The sequence below is a fragment of the Mandrillus leucophaeus genome, unplaced genomic scaffold, assembly GCF_000951045.1.
Source record: "Mandrillus leucophaeus isolate KB7577 unplaced genomic scaffold, Mleu.le_1.0 Scaffold173, whole genome shotgun sequence".
Lineage (NCBI taxonomy): Eukaryota > Metazoa > Chordata > Mammalia > Primates > Cercopithecidae > Mandrillus > Mandrillus leucophaeus.
Genome location: NW_012101732.1, coordinates 4,783,766 through 4,811,590, shown reverse-complemented (window position 1 = coordinate 4,811,590; position 27,825 = coordinate 4,783,766). Strand labels below are relative to the sequence as shown.

The 27,825-nt window shown below is 36.9% G+C and overlaps 1 protein-coding gene across 2 annotated transcripts in view; it reads right to left on the bottom strand.

The window, feature by feature from the left end:
* Positions 1–27,825, bottom strand: part of LRRC6 (leucine rich repeat containing 6) — a 97,541-nt gene that overhangs the window by 46,755 nt on the left and 22,961 nt on the right. For both annotated transcript variants that reach the window (XM_011977105.1, XM_011977104.1), the window contains exons 4-7: positions 17,577–17,749; positions 12,287–12,510; positions 5,794–5,976; positions 3,106–3,183 (exon numbers count right to left, since the gene is read on the bottom strand). In XM_011977105.1, the coding sequence (XP_011832495.1) occupies positions 3,106–3,183; positions 5,794–5,976; positions 12,287–12,510; positions 17,577–17,749 (658 nt within the window). The remainder of the gene's footprint in view (positions 1–3,105; positions 3,184–5,793; positions 5,977–12,286; positions 12,511–17,576; positions 17,750–27,825) is intronic.

The following is a 27,825-nucleotide window of genomic DNA, read 5'->3' as shown; positions in this document are numbered from 1 at the left end:
TTTGATCCAAATCTGCTATGTCCAGTAAGACAAAGACTAAGAATTGAACACTGAATGTGGAAATAATATGACTAAGGAAATTTCAGGATGATGGAATACACAGAAGTGGTTTCAAGAAGGAATGTGAAGTTAGAAACTGGAGACCAAGTACAGACAATTCCATTAAATGGGGGCAGAGAAAAAGAGCTGTGGCTGGAAGGAAAACCAGGGGAAGGGAGGTTGTTGCTTTTGTTTTAACACAGAGATTTTTAGAATTTGTTTGCACATGGGTGAGATTGATCTAGCAGAGTGGAGAGAACTAGTGCAGAAGACCAAGGATAACTGAGCAACTAAGTCCTTGATAGGCAGAGGGGATGGAGTCAGGGTGCTTACACAGACATAGGAAGTTCACCGTCAGCAAGCAGAAGAGAGGGGAGTACATGGGATAGGTCCAGCTACACTGGTAAATTGGATGTTGGGAGGAAAAGAAATCTCCTGATTGCTTTTTTTCTCAATGAAATAGGAAACAAGGTCCTCAGTTAAGACTGTGGAAGTGTCAGATGATGTTGGAAGTAAGGAGAAAGAAGGTATGAGAGCAACCTGCAGGACCGTGGGAGAATGGACGGTCCCAGAAAATAAAGGAAGATTGCCAGAGTCCATTTGAGATCTGTAGTTATGAATGTAAGGTAAAACCAGCAAGTAGAAGTGAATGGTCTCCTCCAGCCACACAGGAGGACCAGCCCAAGAGTGGGTAGTGTGCTAGATTTACATAGGGTTGGGATTTTGTGAGGTGAGGATGATGGAAAGAGAAAAAAATGAGAGCGGAAGACAAATGACAAGGATGCATTTCTTTTTTCTTTTCCTTTTTCCTTGAGACAGGGTCTCACTCTGTCGCCCAGGCAGGAGTGCAGTGGCATGATCTCGGCTCACTGCAACCTCTGCCCCCCAAGTTCAAGCGATTCTCATGTCCCAGACTCCCAAGTAGCTGGGATTACAGGCATGTGCCACCGCTCCCGGCTAATTTTTGTATTTTCAGTAGAGATGGGGTTTCATCATGCTGGCCAGGCTGGTCTTAAACTCCTGACCTCAAGTGATCTGCCTGCCTCAGCCTCCCAAAGTGCTGGGATTATAGGCGTGAGCCACTGCACCTGGCCCAAGGACTGATTTCTGTGATGAACCATAAAACTAAAGCACGGCAAGAGAAGATGAGGGGTTACGGGAGAGTAAGAAAAATAGGAGAGTGAATTATCTTATGGTCTTCATGGGGGCATGTGGTTGTTGGAGTGGAGGAAGTTCCCCCAGGAACATAAGAAATGGTATCTAGTGAGACACTCGAGGTGAAGTTTCTGACGTGGAAGAGATATTGGTGGTGGCAAATCTAGGAATGAAAATGAAATCATGTGGTTGAGTTGAGCTGGAGAAGTGAGCTGGTTGGGGAACTGAGAGGCCAGGGCTTCTGGTGGATCACCTATATGTTTGATAAAGTCATCACCAAGACTGATGATGGCAGGAGAGGCAGAGAGAGACACTGGTGTGGGTGAAAGATCTTCAGTGAATTGAGAAGGCTGGGGTTGAGAGTTGATCAGGGTGATGTAGATGACTGCAGGAAGAAGGGGCAGGGGTGCTATATCTAGAGGGCTTGTGCTTCAACAGAGAAAGGGAGAAAGATGGCCTGAAAGTGGCAATGGGCTGTAACTGTCCCTGTGGCGTATGTGGTGAGGAAGAACAGTGGGAAGTCGCAGAAGTGAATCCTCCGCTTCAGTTAGTGAAAGAGGAGAAATGGTGGAGGCTTCAGGCTTTGCTGTCCAGGCTCAAGCTCCAGAGGGCACAGGGGTCCAAAAGAGGTGAGAATGAGTTGAGTTGGATCAGTGCCATTTGGGTATAAGATTCTGGACAGTGGTGCATGACCTGGGAGGGCAGGAACAGGGGACGATCGCATGTCGGGAGGCAGTGCCACTGAGGAGGTGGTGGGTAATCAGTTCTTCATAGAATCACCCTCAGTAGAACTGGTTTTAGGGGCAGGTGAGGCTGCAGTGTCTGGGAAGAGTGGTGGTCTTACCAGAGACACATGGAGTTCCGGGAGTCTCCCTTGAGCTCTGTTGTTGGCTAAAGAGAGATGGCCTAAACTCGATTTCTGAACTCCATGAGGTCAGAAAGAAACCGGTCATAGTCACTGCTCTATCCCCAGAGCCTAGCCTAGTGTTCTGTCTTGCATTCCTGTCTGCTGTAGGTGCGTAAGGGGAAGGGATTATACATCTTATCATGGAAGTCACTAGAACTAGGTTAGCATGAGCAACTCAGAACCACCACCTATTAGCTGTGTGACCTTGGGCAAGTCACTCCACCTCTCTCAGGCCCAGGCTGGACATGTAAGAAAGAAAGACTGTCTACCACCTATGATTGCTGTGAAGATAAATGATGCCCAGAAATAATTCAAGATTGTGCCTTCACCATGGTCATGACAGAGCAAATGAAATCATGACGGAAAATAGGTTTGAGTAATAAAATGAAGTGAATGAGATTTAGTCTGTAGGCTCTTTGGTCTGTATTTTGGCTACAAAAGGCTTTTCTGTCCTGCTTTTTAATTTCAAACTTTAAGACAGATAAAGAGGGTAGGTTAGATATTATTATACTTGAAGATTTCCAGTTTGAGTATCTGTCCTCTATTAAATTCATTGAGGTTATTATATTGATTTCCTTCCCTAGCTCTGAAAGGCTTTGTATATGTGCTCCATAGTATAAAGTAGATGTATAGACGGTACATCAGTATTCTCAACCAGCTTGCTCATGGCAGAGTTTTAAAAATTCATAAATACAACAACAATGTGGTGGCAATTTTCAGGCATAAAACTGTATATGGTCCAAAGTTTCATGGGGTACATAAATAACTAAGATCTCCATATGCCAAGATCATTTGCTAGATGCCAAGACAATTATGCATTTGAAAACATAATAGATGTTTTCCCTTTAAATATGCACCAAATGACATTATTTTTAGACTCATCAAACTTGTTAAGAGCAGTCAGATATATTCTTTGCAGAGCAAACCTGGAATTGAAACAATGATTGACCAACACCATTGATTGACACTTTTGGGTCTTGAACTCTCTATTTGGCCTCACATACTTGGGCTCATTTACATTTAGGGCTTTCCCATCTTCAGTGATCAAAGTCCTGGGTGGTTTCACTTTCTTCTTTCTTTCACTTAAGATTGATGGTGGGTGAGAACAAGGGGCAGCATGGAAAGAAAAAATAAGCAAAGAGAATATAAAAGGAATTAATACATTTTTGTGAAACAGTTTTAAAAAAATTAATTGAACTTTTATGAGCACATCAGCAATTCATTGTTCTGAAGTCCATTCCTTTAATTCTATGCTGGGAACTGACAACCAAGCCAGATTTTTTTACGTGGTTGTATCTGTATCTGTACAGCAAAAAAAATGACCAAGACAATTTGCCAGATAATTTGAATGAGGGAAGAAAACTCCTTTTCATGACTGTCTATTAATATTTAAATAAGTCTATTTTATACATGATTTACCCAGATCACTGTCAACTCTCCATTTGTGTACAGAGCTTCTGCTTTAGCTAAAATACAACATTTAACATACCAATTGAATAGAATCTATTCAATATAAATAAAAATATCGGCACAGAATAATCTATGTAAAAGGATATTTCTCACAGCGTTATTTACTGTGGCAAACCCCTGGAACTGTTGTGAGTGCCCATCAGTGGAGGAATGGTTGAATCAACTGTGTTTCATTCATGCTATAACATATTTTGCAGCTGTTAAAAAATGTGTTTGCTCATTACTTATTGATTTAGAAAAGTGTTTATGATGTCTTTAGTGAGAAAAAATATATAAAACATAAATACGTATTTGTTTTACAAAAAGACCCCAAATCCTACACTTGCAGAGATAATTTATACAATTATAAAGGGTTAAAAAAAATGTAGAGAGATCAACCCAAGCCTGTTAACAACACTCATTACGTTGAAGGGTTGGATAAGGGGTAAATAAAGGAAGCAAATAATAGAAGATTAATTGAGTAATATAAAATTAAAATGCAGTATGTAAATTCTATTTAAAAGATCACTGAAAGTATATAGAAACTTAAATAGGCAAATATGGAGAATATCTAGATCAGATGGAAAAGTTTGTTTAGATGATGGAACTGTTGGCAATTCTTTGCCTTAAATTTCTATTGTAACTTTAATACAGATTTTGTATCAGTTAACTTTATTTTAGAAAAAATCATTCACATTCTTCTGCATCTTAAGCTGGGCCTCCAGATCCAATGGAGTTAATATTTCAATGACTCAGGACAATTAAGGGGCATTCACAAGCCCTTGGCTTAACCCTACTCAGTGTAAAGCAGATCAGAGTTAGGAATAAAAGATTTCTTTTGTCCCTGCTTACACCCAGTTAATAAAAATGGCAACACAATCAGAGACAAACATCTCAGGGACTCACTGGATTGGGAAGTCTAAGGTGTCCAAAACATAGAGACTCAGATCTCCATCCCATTCAGCCTTACTTTATTAGGTGTCAGGGAGTAAAAATAAATTCTCCTTATTTCAGGCTCAATACATAATAGATTAGATATTATTTATATATACCCACAGATATATAAATATACCATATGTGTGTATGGGTATATATGTAAGAAATATTTCACAGTCTATAAACATGTAGAACGTCCATTTTAAAGGGCTCTTGAGTCTGCAAAGCACTTTCACATGTATGGATGGGCTCATCTGATTTTCTTAACAGTATAGTGGGGTAGGTAAGACAGGTATGATAATCCCTGTTTAGCAGATGAAGAACCAGATGAGGAGAAGTTAGGTAGTTGCCAACATCACACAGAGGGTAATAGTGGAGTCAGGACATGCATACATAATCTTATTCAATGCTCTTCCCAAAGGGCTGTGTGGTCCCTTAGTGTGAAAATCACCCACGTTTTACAAACCAGTATTTTAGATAAAATTTGATTTTTGATTGTTATACCTCCCTGTATTTCTAATTAATGAAAATTTGATGAAAGCAGCTGAGATTTCAAATCTTTTTTACTTCTACTTTCTTGCTTTTAGTTGTTGATCACAGAGAGAGGTATTGTGTTTTGTTTCACTTGAGGCATTGCCATGTAGATTACTATATTTCAGGGCTAATTTATCACTTTCTCAAGCTCATGAATAATAAGTATTCCCATAAGTTATATATTTTACATACTAGACTTAAGCAATGACATGAAATGGAATGACACAAAATCTGTTTTTGAAAAATCTGCCCTGAAGATAATAGCATAAACATCCTAGTTTCTAACAAATCATCAAATTATAGATAAACAATTCAAAAGTGAAATCATAGTGTTAAATGTCGAAGAAAGTTGTATTAGGAAAATAAAATGTCTAATAAAACTAATTTCCAATTCTTCACTTTGCAAATTAATAGAACAGACTCAAAAAGGAGCCCATTCATTCCACAAAATGAACTTTTTCTAGACTAGAAATACTAATGTATTAGTGTACCCTAATACACTATTATTGGGTATATTAAAAGTTGTAAAAAGCTGAAGACATACAAAAAACCTCTACCTAAAATGTCATAATTCATGATGTTCTAAAGAAGGTACTTTGATATTAATGAATGTTAGCCAATACAATTCAACAAAAAGCTATACTTAGAAAAAACAAAATCTATATATGAGTGCTAAAGGTTTAACACAAATAAAGAGGGAAAAAAATGGGCAATCATGAAAATATAGTTCATAAGTGGCTACTGCTTCCCTCTCATAGGAAAGAATGAAATACCTTAATTTTTCCTGATTTTTCCGTTGTTTTTCCATGTGTCTAAGAGTTTCCAATCTCGATTCAGGAGTAAACAAGCAGGGCTTATTCCAGAATTCCAAGTCATCTTCACTGTCGTCTAATTTCTTCGTGTTGTGTTCCTCTGTGTCTGGTGCCTGTAGGTGGTCTTTGCTCTCTAAAGAGGAACTAGGAAAAACAGAGCACTTAAGAACAATAATGGATTCATGAGCTTCATCCTTAATGCTGGCCTTTTAATATCTACATACTTTTCTTCTGTTATCTTCCTACCTTTGAATGACAAAGTGACTCTGAAAGACAGTCTATCCAGGCCTGATTACCCTGGCCTGGATATGTAGTGAGATCAACCCAAGGCTGTTAACATTCATTACATTGAAAAGTTGAATAGGGCAGACCTTCATACTCTATCATCAGGAATATTGAGGTAATCAGATTCCAGGGTTCACAGACCTGACTGCTAAGAATCACCTGGGGAGCTTTATAAAAAGTACAGATTCCTGGGTTCTCATCAGAAAGCCTATTCAGTAGATCTGAAGTAGTTCTGAAGTAGTAGATCTGAAGCCTAGGAATCTGTGTTTTATATTTTGCAGGAGATTCTGATGATCAGACAAGCAATCACCCCACTTCTAATCTCGTACCTGTCAGTTACACTCTCCACACTACTCCCAGAGGGACTTTTCTAGCAGGCAAATTGGATCACATTATTTCTAGGTTTTTTAATGACTCTCTTATCTCCAAAATTTGCTTGTAGGACATATGACACTTTTTATAGTATGGCCTGTACCTAGTTTATTTTTCATGGATAACTTCTGATTATGTAGCTTTATATGGTAACAGGTCTCTCTTCCCTTTTATTCATGTTTTGCAGACTGTCGGAGAATTAAACAACGTCTCTATATGTCACCAAATGGGTATTATGTGAGATAGTCAACATTTGTTCAACATGGATCCCAAAAATATTTATTGAGCATCTTCTGTTGTGCCAGACACCAGAGATACAACCCTGGCCTACACAAACCATGACACTACTTTCAGGGAGATTCTATTCTTGTGGCAAGAAAATGACATCATTCAAGCAATAAACATTAGGTATAGTCTCTCTCCCCTTACCTCTCCCTAGAATAGACACTTTATTAGATGACATTAAATGAAAAAAATTACATGATGCCTTTAATACCAACTATAGAAAATAGTAGGTACTCAATACATGTTGGGTTTTGTTATTGAATGAGGTGACAAGAAAGTCTCCTTTAGTTGATCTTCAAACTAAAGATATTTTCTTCATTTTGACAATATCTTTTCAAATATATTTTCTTTATCTCGAAAATATTGTGAAAGATATTTTTCAAAGGGATGAACCAAAAATACTAGAACATGAAATTTAAGTAGCATCAATAGAATATATAGCAAAATTCTGCTGTCTTTACAGATACAATGCAACTAAATATTTCAATAAGCAAAATAATGCAAATTGCTGAAAACAAATAAATCATTTTGCTATACATAACAGTTCTTTATGGCATTGAAAGAATAATCTATGAAGGGTATCTATAATATTCTACAATATTCTAGATAATTGCCACTGAAATAATTGGTTCCATTCTCATTTAACCATTTAAATTATATTTTTCCTGGAAAGTGACTAATTGGTTCAATCTGGCCTTTTGCAAGCTAAAATAATAATTATAAAAACATAAAAATAACAGCACTTAAGAAAAATTATCAGAGATATCAGCTAAATAACATGTCTCCAAGGCAAAATGCATATAAATGTGTGTAGCTGGTTGATGAAACAAAGTGAGCTCATTAGTGTCTGATCAAAAAAACTTTCTCTTCAATCACTGCCTTCAAACCTGCTCTCTCAGAACTCTCTACTCATCCATAAGCAGATCCCACAGCTCTATAGTCACTTTTAAGAACAGGATAATCTCAGCTAAACATTCACTTTCAGATACTAAAGGGTCTAAAGTTTAAATAAAAGTTCAGACCTAAGTTTCAAATCGAAGCCATTCCTTCCCTCTCCAACCCATTCTCTCTCCTGGCCCTGTTTCAGATTGGGGTGTGCATGGGAAGAGGGACACCCTCTCCTACTTTTTATTGTCATCCATTCCTTCCTCTGAATCCCATACCACTGGGCCTCTCAGGTTCAGAGGCTTCCTGCCTTCAGAATTTGGGGCCTGGGAAGATGAATGAGGAGAAGAAGGTGAACATCTCTTACATGACCACTCCTAGTATAACCTGGCTATTGCTACCCTCGCTGGGACCAATATCCAGATACTGGCTTTCTCTTCCTGCAAGCACCTTTGTCATTCTTGGAGACACTACAAGAACCCTCCAAGTGTACTGTTCACTGTTGAGGTGGTCAATATACTTCCTGGCTCCTTTTGTGATAACTCCCCAGCTTCTGCCACTGATAATCCACCCCTTAGTTTCTTATCGCTGCTGTCCTATTGGACAGCATCTCTTCAAGACAGTTCAAATCCAGCTCTTCTACCATGTCCACTTGGTCTATACAATATTCACAAATCCTGGCTGGGTGGGGTGGCTCACGCCTGTAATCCCAGCACTTTGGGAGGCCGAGGTGGGCATATCACGAGGTCAGGAGTGAGAGACTAGCCTGACCAACATGGTGAAATCCATCTCTACTAAAGGTACAAAAATTACTCAGGCATGGTGGCACACACCTGTAATCCCAGCTACTCAGGAGGCTGAGGCAGGAGAATCGCTTGAACCCAGGAGGCAGAGGTTGCAGTGAGCCGAGATCGCATCATTGCACTCCAGCCTGGGAGACAGAGTGAGACTCTGTCTGATTAAAAAAAAAAAATATATATATATATATATATTCACAAAATCCTTGGCATATGAAGTGTGAGCTGTTGCCATTAATACCTTCTTCCCTGATCCCTCTGCTCCAGGTCACTTTCTATCTTTTCAATTCTCCAGGCTGGAGGCAGGCTCTACCTAGTCAAGAGGTAAATGTCCATCTCCCTTTCTTGCAGCCTCTGATTCTCTGTAGTGTTTCTTCTTGAAGCCTTGAGAGGGAAATAACCTCCTACTCCTCACCAACTAATTCAATGATTCAGGATTTCAATGATTCTCCTCCAGAATGTCTATGTTTCTGTTCACACAGGCTAAATAGGGTGAGAATGGTGAAGACTTAAGGATCAGCCAGGTCTATGGGGGAGGCAAGAAGGTACCTGCAAGAAACCCCACTGTAACCTTCTACTAAAATACAAGGAACAGATCATTTTAACTTTTGTAAACTTTTAAAAGCCAAGGATAGTAAATTATCTCCAAGATATTGTATGTGCCTATTACATAACTTTGATGCCAAACAGCAGGAAAAAAATACAATGAGACAAGGATATTATAGCATAAACTCACTTATGAACACAGGTTCAAATATTAAAATAAGATATTAGCAAAATCAATGGAGCAATGCATTAGCAAATAATCATGGACAAAGGATGTTTATCCCAGAAATTCAAGGATGGTTTAACATTAGAAATTCTATTAATGTAATTCAACACAGTAACAGGAAAACACTATTATCTCAATAAATTTGGGGAAAGCATTTAATAAAAATCAATATAATGCATGTGATGATAAAAGCTCCTCATCAACTAAGAATAGAAGGAAGCTTACTTAACAAGACCCAAAAACCCATAGCGAACATTATACTTAATGATGAGAAATTGCAAACATTCTTTTTAAAGTCAGAAACAAGATACAGATACCCATTCTTAACGCTACTATTCCACTCCATACTGGAGACCTTTGCAGGCAACATGAAGAAAATAAAGTAGAAGGAGAGGGATTGGAAAACAATTTTCAAGTTACTGCTTACAAACAATGTATTTTTCCAGTTAGAAAATGCAGGATTGCCTCTTTCATAAAGGTTAGCAAGATTAATACAGTATCAGTATACAGAAATAATTTGTCCCTTTAAATATCAGCAAAACCAATTACATCTATTTTTAAAATCTTATTCTACAAGATACTTAGAAATAGAGACAATGAAAGATAGTTTAAGACTTTTATAGTGAAAATTTAAAACCTCATTGAATGACTCAGAAGAAGGTCTAAGTAAATAGAGCTCTTCCAAAGTTCAGCAAGGAAAGAATCAATGTCATAAAGATGCCAACTTTCCCCCAATTAACATACAAATTAAATGCAATTTCAATCAAAATTCCACTAGGGATTTTTAAGGAATTTGATTAGCAGCGGATTCTAAAACTCATACAGACAAGTAAGGAACTAAAAATAGCCAAGATAACTTTGAAAAATGAGAATATCTCCTACCAAATATCAAGATATGCTATAAATCTATACAAACTAAAACCAGGTAGAAGTGCTCCTATGGAACAGTCTAGGGAACTCAGAGATGAACCCATGAATACATGGTTTGAAGGGATTAGTAAGGGTGGCATTTCAGATCAGTGGGAAAAGAATAGCACCTTAATAAATGGTACAGAGACAATTAGCTACCCATATGAAAAAACATTAGTACCCTACCCTATACATTAGCAAAGGTTAATTCCAGATAAAAAGATACAAACAGATATGGTACTGGGATAAAGAAGCATTCCATAAACAAGACAAAAATGTACAAATAAGTTTAACTACATTAATATTTTTAAACTTCATAAAACACAAGCACTTATAATTAAACACAAGTCACAGACTGGGAGAAGACACTTGTAAAGCACATAACCACCAAAGAATATATTTTTTATTTGTATCCAGAATATAAAAGAACTATCAATAAGAAAAAAACTTAACAACTTATTTAAAACAAGTAGGGGACTTGAATAGAGGATATCTGAATAACCAACAAACATATAAAAGATATTTAAAATATTCAAATTCACTAGTAACTATAGAAATGCAAATTAAATTTTTTAAAAATAGAGGATACTATATACTATGCAACACACTTGATTGGCCAATATTTTAAAATGTATTATCCACTATTAGCAAAGATTGAAAACTCCTGTATATTGATATATTAGTATAAATTATTACAAGTACTCTAGAAAACAATTTGGCAATATGTATAAAGTTGAAAAGATGTCATGATTGTTGTAGCAATGCCATTGCTAAATACCCTGAAGAAACTTTCATACCTGAACAAGGAGACAAGGGCAACATTGCTTGAAAATCTCAACAAATGTTCAACATGGATTCGAGAAATATTTATTGGGCATCTTCTGTTGTGCCAGGCACCAGAGATACAGCCCTGGCCAAGATAAACCATGATGCTACTTTCAGGAGATTCTATTCTTGTGAGAATTGGAAATGGAAATAGGGAAAACAACGTGCATGGCCAGCCAAAGAGGGATGGCTGTGTCCAGGTTGACCGGCTGCCACCACTAGAAGGATCGCATGTGTTGTTGGAGCTGCTGCACCTTCTGATTGGTCAGGGCAAGTGAAATACTGGCTATTAACTATTTTGAATATTACCTCTGGGATAAATTATAATTTATTCATCCAACTGGATATTATTCTATACTTAAAATGAATTAGTTTTATATGTCTTCATATGCATAAATCTCAAAAACATGTTGCATGAAAAGCAAAGCTATAGAAAGATATCATTCATGCTAAACACACATACTCAAACTACTGTTGTTTAAGGAGGCATACCTGTGAAATAAAGGTATTAAAAATATGAATGAATCAACATATAGCAAATACGCACCAGCTTCAGGATAGCAGACGCCACCAGGATGAAGAGAGGAATGGGATGAAGGGGAAGTACTTAAGGAGCTTCTACACTCTTAATGATATTTTATTTCTTATTTAAAAAAAGATCCAAAGCAAACATATTGTCATTTATTAAATGTAGGTGGTAGAACTACAAGCTGCCTATATAACTATTTTCAAACATTTATGTATGTCTGAAATACTCTATAAGTATTATTTCCCCAATTTTAAGGGATTCTGTTATCTAAATACCTTATACTTTAACTGTATGGAATCAAATCAACTGACTATAGTTGCAATTCACTTAAAATACATAAACATGAAAATTTTAATTTAAAAAAGTTATTAATCACATTAAGAATGTGTTCAGTATATAATTAAGAAAACAGAATGTTGTATGATACAATTAGAATTAATCAAATTATAATAATGTGATTTATATTTAACTTTTCTAAAATACTCCTAGTTTGTAAATCAAAGTACACCTGTTAATTCACCTTTTCTGTACATATTATATGGATTTTTCTGAGAATAATTTTAGATGGAAATTAAAGTTACTAGTTTAAAAAGGAATTTTTCCCCCAAGGAAAGAAAGCCTTACAGAATTGTCACAAGCTATGGGATGCTCATATTCTTCCATCCAAAATTCACATCATATTTTATTCTTCAAATTAATCCGGAATATAAGTGTACTGCAAAGAACTTGGAAAGAGAATACAGTTTGCTGCTTTTAACAAAAGTTGACTAGAAAGTAAACTAATAATTTACATACAGAGTAGCATTGATGTCTGTGTACCAACGTCCGTCAAAGCCTGCGTTACTTCTCTTGTCTTCATTTTTATCCTCTTCTTGGTGTTTCCTCTGAGCCTCTTCCTTGAGTTTGGCTCGTTTAAGACAGTGATCTTTTTCCTGCTCTCTGATTTGTGGTTCAATTACTGAATACTCCTGCAATGCCTTAATCCTTTCTGAAGGCTCTATTTCTTTACCATCCAACCACTTAAACAAAAAACAATAAATATAGTACAATTGTTCAAAAGTAGCAGTGTGAATCAGCCCCAGGTTGATTTTGATTAGAACTTTTGAAACTTAGAAATAATAATACACCACAGTGATAGAGAATTAAAACAATATAATTAATGGGAAATATCAGAACATTGTTCTAAATCAATGTTGATTTCATACAATTTACACAGTTTTAAAAATACCTTTACTGGCAATAATAATGATTAGGTCTTCTGTTAAAAATGATAATTAATACAAACTCTCAAAATATTTTATGTTAATTTTATAATTGCTCACTATGTCAAAAATGTCAATGCTTAAGTCAAATCATAGCTTCAAAGTACAACAATGGCACTTCTCAAAAGCTCTCTACAGAAAAAAAAAAAAGGCCTTGAATATTACGCATGATTGGGCTCTAATACAAATGAGCCCATGTTTCACCCTTAACAAGATAGATAGGCTATTGTTACAGCATTGTTTACATCTGATACTTCAATTATGATTTTCCAAAGTAAAATATTAAAATAAAAGTGTCAATTAAAATCTAAAATGTTAGAGCTAACAGTTTAAAGATACCTATTTATCTACCCAGCCTTATTCTGCAAAATGAGGTGAGGTATTTAGGAAGGTGTGGTTGGAAGATAATGGTTCCCCAAGAATGTCCATGTTCTAATCTCCATGAATGTTACCTTACATGGCAAAAGGGGCTTTACAGGTTTGATTAGGTTAAGGATCTTGGATGATCAGGGTGATTCTTGCAAGGACCACAGAGGTCCTCATAAGTACGAGAGAGAGACATGAGTGTCAGAGTTAGGGAGAGATGTAAAGTTGGCATACTGATGTCTTTGGAGATGGAGGAAGAGGCCATGAGCCTAAAAATGCAAGTATCCTCTAGCAGCTGAAAGGGGCAAAGTAAGGGATTCTCTCCTAGAGCCTGAAGAAAGAATAGCCCTGACAACATCTTGATTTTAGCCCAGTGAAACCATTTCAGGCTTTTGATCTCCAAAATCATAAGGTAATACATTTGTATTGTTTTAAGTCACTAAATTTGTCTCAATTTGTTACAGCAGCAATAAGAAACATAAAAGGGGAAAAAATACACAGAAAGATTTAGTAAAATACAAATTAAAAAAATTATTAGAATCAGCTGAATTATAAGTCAAAATTATGTAGAGATTTGGTAAAAAGATAATTCCAAATATGCTTTGGTCATAAGAACTCATATGGTTGCTATAGATGGGCTGCAGATTTGGTTCCTAGCTTCTTGGCAGCCAAAGTGAAATAGAAAACCATAATTAGTTACACAATTTTCATGGTCTTTAAGGAAAAAATACAGTTTGTAGCTTCCCTCTAACATGCAGCTCTAAAACACACTTCTAGCACAGAGTTTCATAATGGAGACCTTGAGAGATGTCAGGCATTGTTTCTCCAGAAATATGTCCATACAGTCACAGGTTTCATAGGGCTGTTTCTTGTAGTATCCTTCAATAAAGGTATCCTCATACCATTATGTATGAGGCCATAATGATAAACCCAATGCAATAAAACCTATTATTTAAGGCATTAAGTAATTGTGGTCCACATACTTAACCTGATCTAGTTTAATACAGAGTTGGGATCAAATCAATTTGGAAATTTTGGGATAAATGAAATTTACTTATTTTGTAAGTGTACATAAGTAAATACACTAATATAAATATATGAATCAACATAATTATAAATATATTTATATATAATTAATACTATATAAATATAGTACTTTCATAAATTTCTGTTAAGTCATCCAATTTGTAGTACTTTGTTATATTAATTTATATAGTATAATTTATATATAAATATATATTATTAACATAAATACATTATATATAACTGTGTATTATAAGAAGCTAGAAAACTCTAGCTTATTACAGATAATTTCTTTTGACTGAGATTTTTTCCCAACAGAACCCTGGGGAGCAAGGTGATCTTTTCTTCTTTGTAATTGAAGTACATTGATTGATTGATTTCTGTCTTATAAACGGTTTAAGTGTATTTTGACTTAATTAGCACTACTATTCCTAAAAGGCTATGGCAACTGAACCCTCTGTCACTTTACTGACAGGAGGCAAAAAACCTCATAATAATAACTAATGACAAGTTTGGGACTGTACCCCAGCACCTATTCTAGGAACCTCACTTTTTTGGTGATTTCTGTTCATCTTTGAAATTGGCCCACATTTCCTTCAAGCCAAAATCACGTCTGAGTTTAGAAGGCCTAAGAATCATAGATTCAGTTTTAAGCTGAGCGTTTCTTTATCTTTCTTCACCCAGGATGCCTGCAGCACAAAGGTGGAGTGTCCACACTTATTGGTAATAACTGTGCAAGTGCTGAAGCAGAGAAAGGGACACTAAGGTGTATTGAAGGCCTCACAGAACTCCCTTGAAGTAGGAATTATGATCCCACTATACATCAGTAAAATGAGGCACGCAATTCACAGGCAGTGGACGCAGGTGTCAGACCTTGGTTTGTCTGCTAACAAATCTGTTTCCCACTGCACTGCAGGGTCTACCTACTTCTGGAGTGGCTCAGACACTGGGAAGAAAATCCTTGAAAAGGGCTGACTCTCCTCACACCTCTTCTATGTGACTATCTAAAATAACTACTCTGCTATTATGGGTAGAATTGACCAAAAAAAGATGTTGAAGTCCTAACCCCCAGCAGCTCAAATCATGGACTTTTTGGCAACAGAGTCATTATGGATGTAATTCGTTGAGACTAAATCATCCTGAAGCAGGTGGGCCCCAAGCCAATATAACTGGTGTCTTTATAAAGAGAGAGTCCTGTGAAGAGGAAGGCAGAGACCCTCGGGTAATGTGTCTACAAGCTCAAGAATGCCAAAGATTGGCCGGCAAATCAGCAGAAGCTAGGAGGGAGGCATGGAGCAGATTCTCCCTTGCAGTCCCTGGAAGGAACCAACCCCATCAACATCTTGAACTTGAACGTCTGGCCTTCAGAGCTATAAGATGACACATTTCTGTTGTTTAAGCCATCTAGTTTGCAGTACTTTGTTACAGCAGCCCTAGGAAAGTAATACATTTATTAACACAATTCCTTTCAAGCAGCTCCCAAGCTTTCAATGAAATGGTAATTAAGATTCTATAGTATATCAAACTATTTTAAAATATTAATAAATATATGAATGTTATTTTTCAAAAAGGGGTTGTTTTCTATTGAAGCAGTTGATTTGGAGAAGTCTTTCTGAAAGGAAAGACTTGATCCAAAGCCTGTAATTTAACCCAGAGAGAAGCAGTGAGTGTGGGTATAGTGTGAATGGTGGAGGCATCAAGGTTGGACTCATGTAGGTTCAAATCCCACTGGTGTCACTTGCCAGATGTGTCAGCCTAAACAAGCAGCATTAACTCCCCGAGCTCTGAATGCACCTAATTGTCTCCCTGATTGGGTCTGGGAGGATCAGAAACACTGTGCACAAAGTACCTGGCACAACCTCTGACCCTGTCTGCGGCAGCCATATGATGGCTCTCACACCTCTAGCCTGACCAGGCTCAGCTGCGGCACTGCCACAGGCTCAGCTGTGGTGGCCATGAGGACTCCTGGACCCTTAGCCCTTCCAAGGGCATGGCTCACAGCATTACACTACAAGACCTAGTTCTATGATAGTCTGGGTCTCATCAGTTCATTTTCTAGGAAATCACTGTATACTAACGATCAGTTTAGGTTACATATGAGACAATTTATTATTTATTCTATATTCAATTACCTGAATCACTCATTCTCTTAATCTGAGAAATTTTACAGTAGAAGAAATGTATTCCATTAATCCAGCAGTCAGCAGTCTCTTGACTGCAGAGAACCCAGAAGTCTAAGAAACAAATATCCTTTGAGAACTGAAAAAATGCCTGTTGCACAGGCGGTGTATCCATGCATTCTCTTTCCAGGAACATAGAGCCACATGCAGGCTGGGAACTCTTGGACTTACATGAAACTTAACATTGCTATTTTAATATTCTCTGTTGTATGATTTCTCAAGAAATAATATTTTTCCCTCAGTTCTAAAATTATTCGATTGGGGGGATATGGTATAAGAGTAACATAAACAGTCGTAGTTGTCAAATGAGGTCCCTGCACCAGCAGCAGCACTTACAGATTTTGTTAGAAATGTGAAATCTCAGGCCCCATGTCAGACCTGACCCAGAAACCCTGGGGGAGGAGCACAGCAGTCTGTGTTTTGAAAAGGCCTCCACGTGTTCTGATGCACACCAAAGATTGTGAACTTGCCGGGCACAGCAGTTCACGCCTGTAATCCCAGCACTTTGGGAGGCCGAGGCAGGTGGATCACCTGAGGTCAGGAGTTCAAGACTAGCCTGGCCAACATGGTGAAATCTCATCTCTACTAAAAATACAAAAGTAGGCGGGTGTGGTGGCACATGCCTGTAATCCCAGCTACTTGGGAAGCCGAGGCAGGAGAATCACTTGAACCTGGGAGGCGTAGGTTGCAGTGAACTGAGATCATGCCATTGTACTCCAGCCTGCGCAAGAAGAGAACAAGAGCGAAACTCCTTCTCAAAAAAAAAAAAAAAAAGAAAGAAAAATTTAAAAAAGACAGTGAACCACTGCTACAGAGAAAATGTTAAGAAAAAGCAATGATAAAAAATAATAATTATAAAAGCACAGTAGCTTAAGACTATGTAATACAAAGGTACATAGCTGTAGCTACTTCTAAAACCCTAAACTTTTGGTTTGCTACAAGTAATAATGAATTCTAATCAGTAATGATGAATGTTCTTTGTAACTATGATTTGAACTCATTGAGAAAAAGTCAAATTAAGTTCTGTATGTTTTGGATGAGAAAGGTGAAAAATATGCAATTTATTTTTCAGGGATTTATTAAAACTATTCAAACAATATTAAAGGTCTAGCCACTCAGATAATTACTTTGGGCTCTTTGGAATATTCCATTATCTGAAACAACACATTCATTGTTGCTGCAAGTAAAGCAGGAATTATTATAGTTGCTCATGCTCATTTCTCTGTGATTTCTGTACCATTAAAATAACCATACCTTTAATTGTGGAAGAGTTGCTACCACGAACTCTCTATAGTGGTCAAAGAAAGCACATGGGTTCCCCATGAGAAAGAGCTCCTTCAGATGGATATTGTGCTTCAAGGTTTTAATGCTGCTCAGCTCTCCAATGAAATTTACAGTCAAGTCAAGTTTTGCCAGCTCTTCGCATCCTGTTGAGAAAAATAAAATGAAAACAAAGCAAATAAAGAAAAATCACAGTGGTAATAAAACATGTGTAATAGCACATAATAGAAGTAACAGTTGTAGTATTTTCAGTCTGCTGATTTATTGCATTGCTTACCATGAAGTGATTCTTCAGAAATATCAACTCAAAGGCTTCATCTTAACTCATTTTTCTATTTCTGTCTCCCCTTATTTTCACCCTCTGAGTCCTTCCAGCCAGGGGAAATCACTTTCCCTGCTCACAACAAGACTGGTTAATTTTTTTTGATTTGGTCACTATCTGGCATGAAAAAAGCAAAAGTATAAGCTGCTACTACAGTGGGTGCTACCTCAGAACAAAACTCCTACTAGAGAGGGCACCTGGAACCTGTCCTCTTGAGTTTTAGCAGGTCAGTAGGACATATTTCATCTTGGAGGGTGATAGTGGAAAGTTTCTCCAAAAAGAAAGGCATTTCATAAAACCAGTGCATCAGAACCAATATGTGCAAAGTCACCTAGCAGAGAGAGAATGGCTCTAAGGCCACCAAGAACTGAACTGAAGGTATTAACAAAAGTGAAGAATAAGATGTTTTGATGTTCAAAGGAATAATAGAAAAAGGGTGAGTCACTGAAGTAAGGTTTTATAGTAAATCTGACTCATCCACCTTCATTACAGAGAGAGCCAGATGCTATAGAAACTTGAATCGAATCTAAATTTGAATTTGAATTAATCCCCTCATTCACATTCCATGCAAATTTGGTGGCTAGGAGTCCAGACTTGGGAATTAGACAGATACAAGTTCAAGTGCTTCCTCTACCTCATCCTTGCTAATGTGACCTTGGGTAAGTTACAAGCTTCAGCCTGCTCATCTATAGAATTATAATAGTATTGGTACCAGAGTCAGAAGTTGTGAAAATAACATAAGATGACTCATGTAAAGCACTTAGCATAATGCTTGCCACTGAGAGTGTCAGTAAACATGAGCTATGATTAGAATAGCTCAATGAGCACTCTAATTATCATATGACTTCTTGGACAATGTACCTATAGGGAAAGAAGCAAGCACAGCTGTCTCATGAGCAGAAACCTTACAGTTTCTTTCCGTGAACTAAGAAGAGTTGACCTAGTTTAGGCAGCAGCCTTTGTGGGCTTGGTTCAATATAAGATTATCTCTCACTATGACTGCCTCATGCTTGTGGGATTAACATGGCAGATTTTGCAACCTCCAATGTCTAGAAAGCCTTCCCCAGCTAATACCCCAGGTCCACCTTGTTCTGCATTTATTTCTTCAAAGTTCTACACACCTTTCCGTTATGATTCCTTATTATCTATTTTTTTGTAATTTTTCTGTGGCTATATAATTTAGAGTGAATTTCAGTTCCTGATAGATTAATGTCATCAATATGAATTTGATTTGGATTGGTTTATAGCTATGCAACTGTGTCACCTTTGGTGAGGTTTCCTCATTTCTGAAGGCTATATAATGGAATCAACTTCATTAAATGATGGTGTTCCCTTCCTGTTCCCTTATTCTATCACCTGACTCAATCTGGTCCAGAATTTCATGTTTTCTTCTTATTAAGTCAGACCCCAAGCCAATCTCCTCCAAATAAGCAACCTCTATCTTAGAACTTTCAGATGTATGACCTCACTCTATATCCATCTATCCATTCATTCATCCACCCACGCAGGAGTTGCAGGGTGCCTGCTACATAGATGTTGCTAAGCAAGATCTTTAGAATAAACTGATAAAAAAAAAAAAAAAACATAGTCCCTGAGTTCACACTTATGTCTAACATAGAGAAAATATAAAAAGAGAAAAAAAATACAAGGAAAAGAAAATTAAATGTGCAAACACAGAATCCAGAAGTAGGCAATGCCCATTAGACATCGAAAGCTACCCTAAACCTATATTCATTGGTTCTTTCTCAATTCCCATTCATCGCTCAACTCATTGTTCCTGGCATTCTATAAGATCTGCTTCTCTAAAAGTGACCAAGGACCATGATATTAGCAGTCTAATTGACCGTCTTCAACCCACTTTTCACTAGAACAATCTGCTGCATATGGCACAATTATTCATGAATTATCTCTTAAAATTCTCAGCCGTCTTGGTAACGTCTCTTCTTGTTCTCCTTATAATGTAGTCTGTTCTTCTTCATCTCTTTTATAAATTTCTCTATCCCTTCAATGGTGATATATCCCAGAGTTCCACCCTTGACTCAGTATTTTCTATCATCATCTTCTTGATGACAACAGTCATGGTTATTGGCTTAACTAACCCCAGATTCTGATGATTTCCAAATGATAACCCACTATCTGAATATCATACTCCTATTTCCAAATGTCTGCAAGACATATTACATTCAACATGTTCAAAATTGAATTCTCCCTATTTCCTCTTATTCTCTATTCCTCAACACAGCTTCTCTGCCTCGTTTATGTCTGAACTCTTTCAATACTATCACTATTTTGGTTTTAGACATGAATTCGACACATCTAAGGGTCAAGTCATAAATTTAAAAGTTAAATTACTCTCTTAACTCCTTCATGTCATTAGCCAAGTCCCAGAGACCTTAACTCCTAAATTTTATCATATACTTCCTGTCTACTATAATCTTATTATCCATACCCCAGGTTCTTATCACCTTTTGCAATGAAATATGGTAATAATCTCCTTCATATACTTATTTCAAGAATATAAACAGTTTGAAAGAAGGAAAGAACAGATAAAAGTAGGAAAAGAAAAGAGGAGTCTAGAACTTCTTGATGTACCACTAAGCAAGAAAGTACTCAAAGAAAGATAAGAACATTTTAAAATGTCAGAAGAGTCTACTTGGAAGGGCTTCTGTAGCCAAACCTGGGACATTGTGATCATTAAACTAAATAATGGTAGTAACACAATTCGTTGAACAAAACAAGAATCCATGAGTCTATGCCAATATAAGAAATACGAATAAATTGGGGGAGAAGGCAAAGTTTTTTCTTAAAGAAGAATGTCATCTAATAAATATGAAAAGAATGATGGAATGAAAACAAGTCATTAGAATGTTAAAACCAGTGCATGAAAGTATGATGAGGAATAGGATATCTACATAATGTTCAAGTATCTTCCCACAAATTACTCATTGGTTAAAAGTGAAATATAGTAATGTTACAGTAGGGAAACCTGGTAGACACTGTCTTTTCTTTGGTTCTTTTTATGGCAATCAGATACTCTCTAACACACATATTGTTTCATTTTAATTTTGTGTACATCCTTTGTCATATCTGATGTTTTTCTTTTTTGTTTGAGTGTTTATGACCTGTCTTCCCCATTAGAATTTAAGCTCCATGGAGAGGGGAAGATTGACTTGTTAATTACTTTATTTCCCATACGTAAAAGATGCCTTGGCATAAGATAGAAGGTCAAGAAATACTTGTAGAAGAAATGAAGAGGTGGGAGGAGGAAGAGAGGGGAGGAGAAAAGAAAGAATGAGAAAGACAAAGAAGGAAAATGGGTAAGTGCAGCAGATAAGTCAACAGATAGATTAGTTAGTTGGCTCAGGTGAAAACTAAAGGAAAGACAACTTTAAAGATAATTGAGCAACTGAGGGGAAAAATGGAATTGACAAGACTGAGTGTAGGTGACTATTATAGTTGGACATTAAATTCTAGTAAATATAATTACATGATATAAAATAAATAAGCACATGTAGGAAGAGACTCAATGTAGAAAAATGGTTAAGCAAACTCTAATACATCTATTCAATGTTTAATGTTATAAATACATCTAAAATGATGGTTATGAAAACTATCACAGCATGGAAGAGGAGAGCTCATGATATAATGAAAATGGAAAAAGCAAGATATAACATCGCCCATGCGCCAAAATTACAACAATGTAAAAGGCAGAAAAATAAATACAGCAAAATGATAATAGCAATGGTGGAATTAAGATTAAACATCATTCTGTTTTTCAAAATTTTGCAACATGGTTATAGTTGGGAATTTTTTAAAGTATACAAATAGATAAAATACATAAAACTGACAGAAAACTAAGATATAAGTTAGCATAGTTTTCTCAAATGTGATAAGTATGCTCCAGGTACATAACAAGCTTATTAACTACATGGCTAATATTTATTTGCTGTTGACTATATTAAGCTCTTCCATATACAGTATCTTATTCAATCCTAACATCATGCCTATGAGAGAAATATCACAATTACTATCTTTATTTGAAGGTCAGATAGCTCAGTGTGGGCACTTGGCTCCGAGATGCCCATCATTATGTGCACGCATGCCATTTCTCATGGAGAGATGGCATCGAATCCTTCGCCTTCTCTCTGCACTGGGGCTGGCCCCAGGGACTTGCCTGACCAACAGACTAGGGCACCACTGAAGCTCTGGGGCTGCCTAGATGTCTGAAATGCTCACACTGGAAGGACTGCCCTACAAACAATTGCTCTGGGACATGTCAGAAGCCACATCAAGTGTCTGGCTACCTTTACTCCACCACACTCAGAGACCCTGGGCCACCTGGAGAATTGTAAAGCAGTGAGAGAGAACGAAACCTGCTTCTGTGGAAAGAAACAGCCCAGAGCGGCGCCAGATGGTAACTGAAGCAACCATCTTGGAGGTGGATCCTCCAGCAACGGCTGCTTCTGGGATCTATCTGGCAATAGATACTTGCAACTGCAATGCAAATGAGCTAAGGAATTACCAAAATTTACACAGCTCCTAAATGGATGAGTTGGGATTTGGACCCAGGTTGGCCCACCTGAAAAGATTCTCTGAACTGATATGTTAGAGCAGCGGTCTCCACCCTTTTTGGCACCAGGGACTGGTTACATGGAAGACCATTTTTCCACGGATGGTGGGGTGGGATGGTTTCGGGATGAAACTGTCTCACCTCAGATCATCAGGCATTAGTTAAGTTCTCATAGGAGCACGCAACCTACATCCCTCGCAAGATCAGTTCACAATGGGGCTCCGCGCCTATGAGGATCTAAAACAGCGGCTGTTCGGACAGGAGGTGGAGCTCAGACACTATGGCCCTCTTGGCCCACTGCTCACCTCCTGCTGTGCGGTGGCTTCCTAACAGGCCAGAGGTATCGCTCCTCTGCCAGGGTTTGGGGACCCCTGTGCTACAGAGTTTCTTTGCCAGTGTTAGCTATTTATTACTAAAATATCATCATCATCTTCATCTTAAAATTCTCAAGCTACAATTCTGTGGAACACATATTTGAGTCTGTAAGTAAAAGCAGTTGTCACCAGCCAGCAGAGGCGTGGCCCAGGACTGACCTGACTGGAATTCATGACACAGGTGGAGACGGGCAGACCAGCTTGGAAGAAGGCAGGAGGAGGCAGGTGGGATAAGAAAGGCCGAGATTAGATGTGGGAGAGTTGGGCAGCGAGTGTAACATCTCCTCCCAACACAGAGTTAATTCAAAAGACCAGTCCCTGTAAATGGGTCCATATCCCATATTTCATTATGATATCATGTTAATGTTATATGAAAATACACGGAGGGTGGGTAGGAGAAAATTGAGAACCTTGTGGATGGTGTGAGAGAACGAAATCTGCATCTTCCACATTGGGAAGTCAATAGATGACATCTAAAATAGGAATATCAAGAAATAGCAGATAAGCATGATGTAAGTGCAATACTTGGGAGATAAGCATAATACTGAGTGCATTATTTAGGCACTTGTAATAGAACAAGCAAGGGGAATTGTGAGTAGCTACCTCTGGGCAGTAGGACTTAGAGGTCTGAGGGGATTGACAAGGGACATAAGTATAGCACTGTGACCTTGTGAACTATTACTATGCTAAAAATATTGATTGTGCAAAAGATAAATATCCAAAATGTACAAGAACAAATACATGCTTTTATATATTCTAGATTTTACTATATAGGTGAAATTCATTAACTTCACATCTTCAAAAATAATTATATAAATGAAAGGGAGAAACAAAATCATTTCTATTAAATTAATAAAAACGTGGATAATATTAAAAACATATATCGGCAAGCCTGTGACATAAGAGTTATACCTTTCAGCATGCAGTCTGTCAATATATAAAATAGGCTTTTAAATTCTTTTCTCCTCCATTGCTAGAATTTCATCTGCGGGAAGAAAAGTCCGAGCCAAATATCTCAACTGGAAACAGAGGTAACTCGTACAATTCTGCTCAGAACAGTTACAGTCATAATAACGAACATAATTAAAAACACCTCCAGCACCAAACAATAAGGTTGCATTTAAAACACATCAATAAACTTGATAATGCAGTTGTTAAATTATAAAAATGTAGACTCAGCCGCTACATGAAGGATGCGTACAAAACTATATCTATAAATAAAACTAAGTCTGTATATCTATGTTTGTGTGTTTAGTTTACATTGGCAAAATGACAGATGAATTTTATAAATGTGGAAGATATATTTGGGGTAAACTGACTTAAGATAGGTTAGGTGGCATTTCTTAAGTTTAATTTAGGAGGCTCCAGAAGATATTTTAATTACATTTTTCTTTCATATAAGAAAAAAGTGACATTTGAAAGATTCCAATGAGGTAAAAATGTCATATATCTTTGGATGTTGCTATAATTTTGTAGATAAAGAACCCTCCAAATGTTCATTATATTTTTCAAAGTATCAAATCGTAATGTCTACTTGGCCTACAATTAAGAAATTAAACTACGTTTGTCATCCTAAACATGAACAATTCTTGCCAAACTGACCAAGCTTGAGAAAATCTCGTCTCTGGAGTTCGACAGTGCTTCCTGCAGTGGAGTCCCAGCCTCTATCTCCTGTTCTGCGGAGATCCAGCTCAGTGACCCTCTGGCGTCTAAAAATCACGGAAATCAACAATACTGACTGCCCAAGGTGGGTGGGGGAGCTCATGCTATGGAAAATTCCACCTCTCCTTCTAGGTTAGGGTAAGGGATGGAAAACAAAAGCATTTTATTCTACCCTGGTGAATCCTCAACAGGAGAAAAAAAAAAAAAAAAAGATACCAGCTATGTTTTTGCCATCCAAGGAAAAAAAGTAAAAAAGCAAAACAACTTATTTTTTAAATTATTTTGAGATTTACTTAAGCAGGTGGGCTGAAGGTGTACCCACATCTTCCTCCTCTGTCACCTCAAGCCCTTAAAATTAAACAAAAGTACATATTTGCCAGCAGATAGGATGCATTCTCCATTCCCCCATCCCCCTCCACCACCCTCACCAAACAATCCTACCCTACACCCAGTTCATCTGTGTTAAAGCTGGAAAGCAGAGCACAAAGAGACCTGTCCAGGTAAAAGGCAGGAGTGGGGCTGGCCTGCAGTTTGCCAAGCTCAAAAAGACAATAGTGACGATGCTGCCCTCTAGTGGTACATAAATAAAACAAATCACACAAACAGAACTTCCCATACGGTGTAAGAATACTTACTTCACAAAACTAACAAGCCCTGGACAACTGAGCCAAGAGTCCCGGTTTTAATTATTTCTTTGTCATTTTAGATAGGAAATTCATTACCACAAAACATGGACATAGAGTAAATTTTGTTATTCCATTTGTTCACAGGAGAATAGGGCTGTAAAGCGTTAGCTGGGAGACAGCAATGACTCCACTTCTAATGCAGAAAAATGCCAATGATTAAAAGGATCATCTTGATCCCAGAACTGAGGCCAGGTTTGAGGGCTTTGGTAATGGTAATTTTTTGAGAAGGAAAAATGAAAATATATGAGGCAGATTTATGTAATTGTAAATACCTAACCTTGATAATCACTGGAATATCCATTTTTACCCTAGTAGGCAAATAGGCTAAAATCTGCCATGACCTAAGTACAGTCCTCCTAATTTCAGCTATTAGCAGATGGCAATGGGGTGAAGAGAACAGGTTGTCTGCCTCTATTCCATGGCCCTGCACCCTAAAGTGAAGTCTGCCAGTCAGCATGCCCCACCCACTGGCAGAGTGCACAGTGGCTCTGCCAGGCAGGCTGAGGCTGGATAGGCAAGCAGAACCTTACAACTGCAGAATAAGTCACAAAAGCCACCTAATACACGAAATCCTTTGTGACTGTAATCAGACACCAAATGTTATCAGACATTTAGAGAAAAATAGCACAAGATAGAAGTCTGCAAAATAAAACAGAAAACCTCAGATGAAGAAGATAATTCAGGGGATGAAAAAAAAAAATGGCAGCGAAAATTTCTAACGAGTATCTCCAAAGAGATTTAGAAGATATCTCATCCATAAAATAAGAATACACACCACAGGAACGAAATAATCAGAACACAGAAGTAAGTTCAGAAGAATAAAAAGCATGGCCAAAATTCACATATACACCATGGAATACTATGCAGCCATAAAAAACGGTGAGTTCATGTCCTTTGCAGGGACATGGATGATGCTGGAAACCATCATTCTCAGCAAACTAACACAAGAACAGAAAACCAAACACTGCACGTTCTCACTCATAACTGGGAGTTGAAAATAAGAACACATGGACACAGGAGGGGAACATCACACACTGGGGCCTGTTGGGGGTTGGGGGGCTAGGTGAGGGAGAACATTAGGAGAAATACCTAATGTAGATGATAGGTTGATGGGTGGAGCAAACCACCATGACATGTGTATATCTATGTAACAAACCTGCACGTTCTGCACATGTATCCCAGAACTTAAACTAAAATAATAAAAAAAGTATGGCCAAATTAAAGAGTTAATTGTAGATGGACTGAACTATAAAACAAACAGGGATGAAAAGGAAATGATTATTTGGAATTTGAATCTGGTGAAATATTTCAAAATGTACAATATCAACAAAAATGGATTTAAATAAAAGATGCAAGTTAAAAGGCACAAAAGATCAGTATAATACTACTAAAAATCCAATTGAAAGAAGTTATTGGGGAGATTTAAAAAACACAAAAAAAGTTATTGGAAAAGATAATAGATAGGTAGATGGATGGATAGATGGAAGAAGGAAGGGAGGAAGGAAAGAAGAAATGGTAAAAATGTAATTGTCAAAAAATAATTTTCTATCTGGGAAAACTCCCCTTCAAAAATAGAAAATAAATTAAGATATTTTTAGATAGAAAAAATGAGAGTTTTTCACTAACAGATTTATGCTACAAGAAATAGTAAAGAGTGTATTTCAGGCTGAAATGAAAAGACACTAGGGAGAAACTCAAATTCATTTAATAAAATAAGAATAATTACTAAAGGTAACTATATAAGTAAATATAAAAGACAACATAAATTTATTTTTGTTTGTACCTATTTTCTTCTGCTAAATTATTTAAAAGATGACTGCAAAAAGAAATAATTATAAATCTATGTTAATAGGCATATGATATGTGAAGACATGATAATGTGACCATAACAGCATAAATGAAGAGAGGGAAACTAAACTACACAGGAGCAAAGTCTGTATACTATTGAAATGAAGTTGGTATTAATTTGAACTAGAATTTTAATTCCCATGGAAACCACTAAAAAAACTCAAAAATACACATAAAAGAAAGAACAAGGGAATTAAAATGGTACACACAAAAATAACAAAAATGAAAACAGTAATCCAAAAACAGAAGAACAAGTTTGACATAAGATATATAGAAAAACATTGCAAATAACAGACAGAAATTCTGCTTATTGCTAATTACATTAAGTGTAAATGGGTTAATCTCCCCAATTAAAAGCCAGAGATTGACAGGATAGATTAAAAATCAAAATATGATTCAGTTATACGTTATTTAAAGAGAAACATTTTAGATTCAAAGATAGAAATAGTTGGAAAGGTAAAAGATAGGAAAAGTTATACCATACAAATGGTAACCAAAAAGAAAAAAGGGAGAGCTGGAGTGACTATATCAATACCTGACAAAATAAACTTTAAGGCAAACATTGTTACTATAGACAAAAAATGACATTTTATAATAATAATAACATCAATTCATCAAAAAGATAAAATAATTATAAACACATATGCACCTAAGAGCAGAGTCCCAAAATACATAAAGCAAAAACTAACATTATTGAAGAGAGCTAGAGACAATTCAACAATAATAGTTGGAGACATCAATAACCTGCTTTTAATAATAG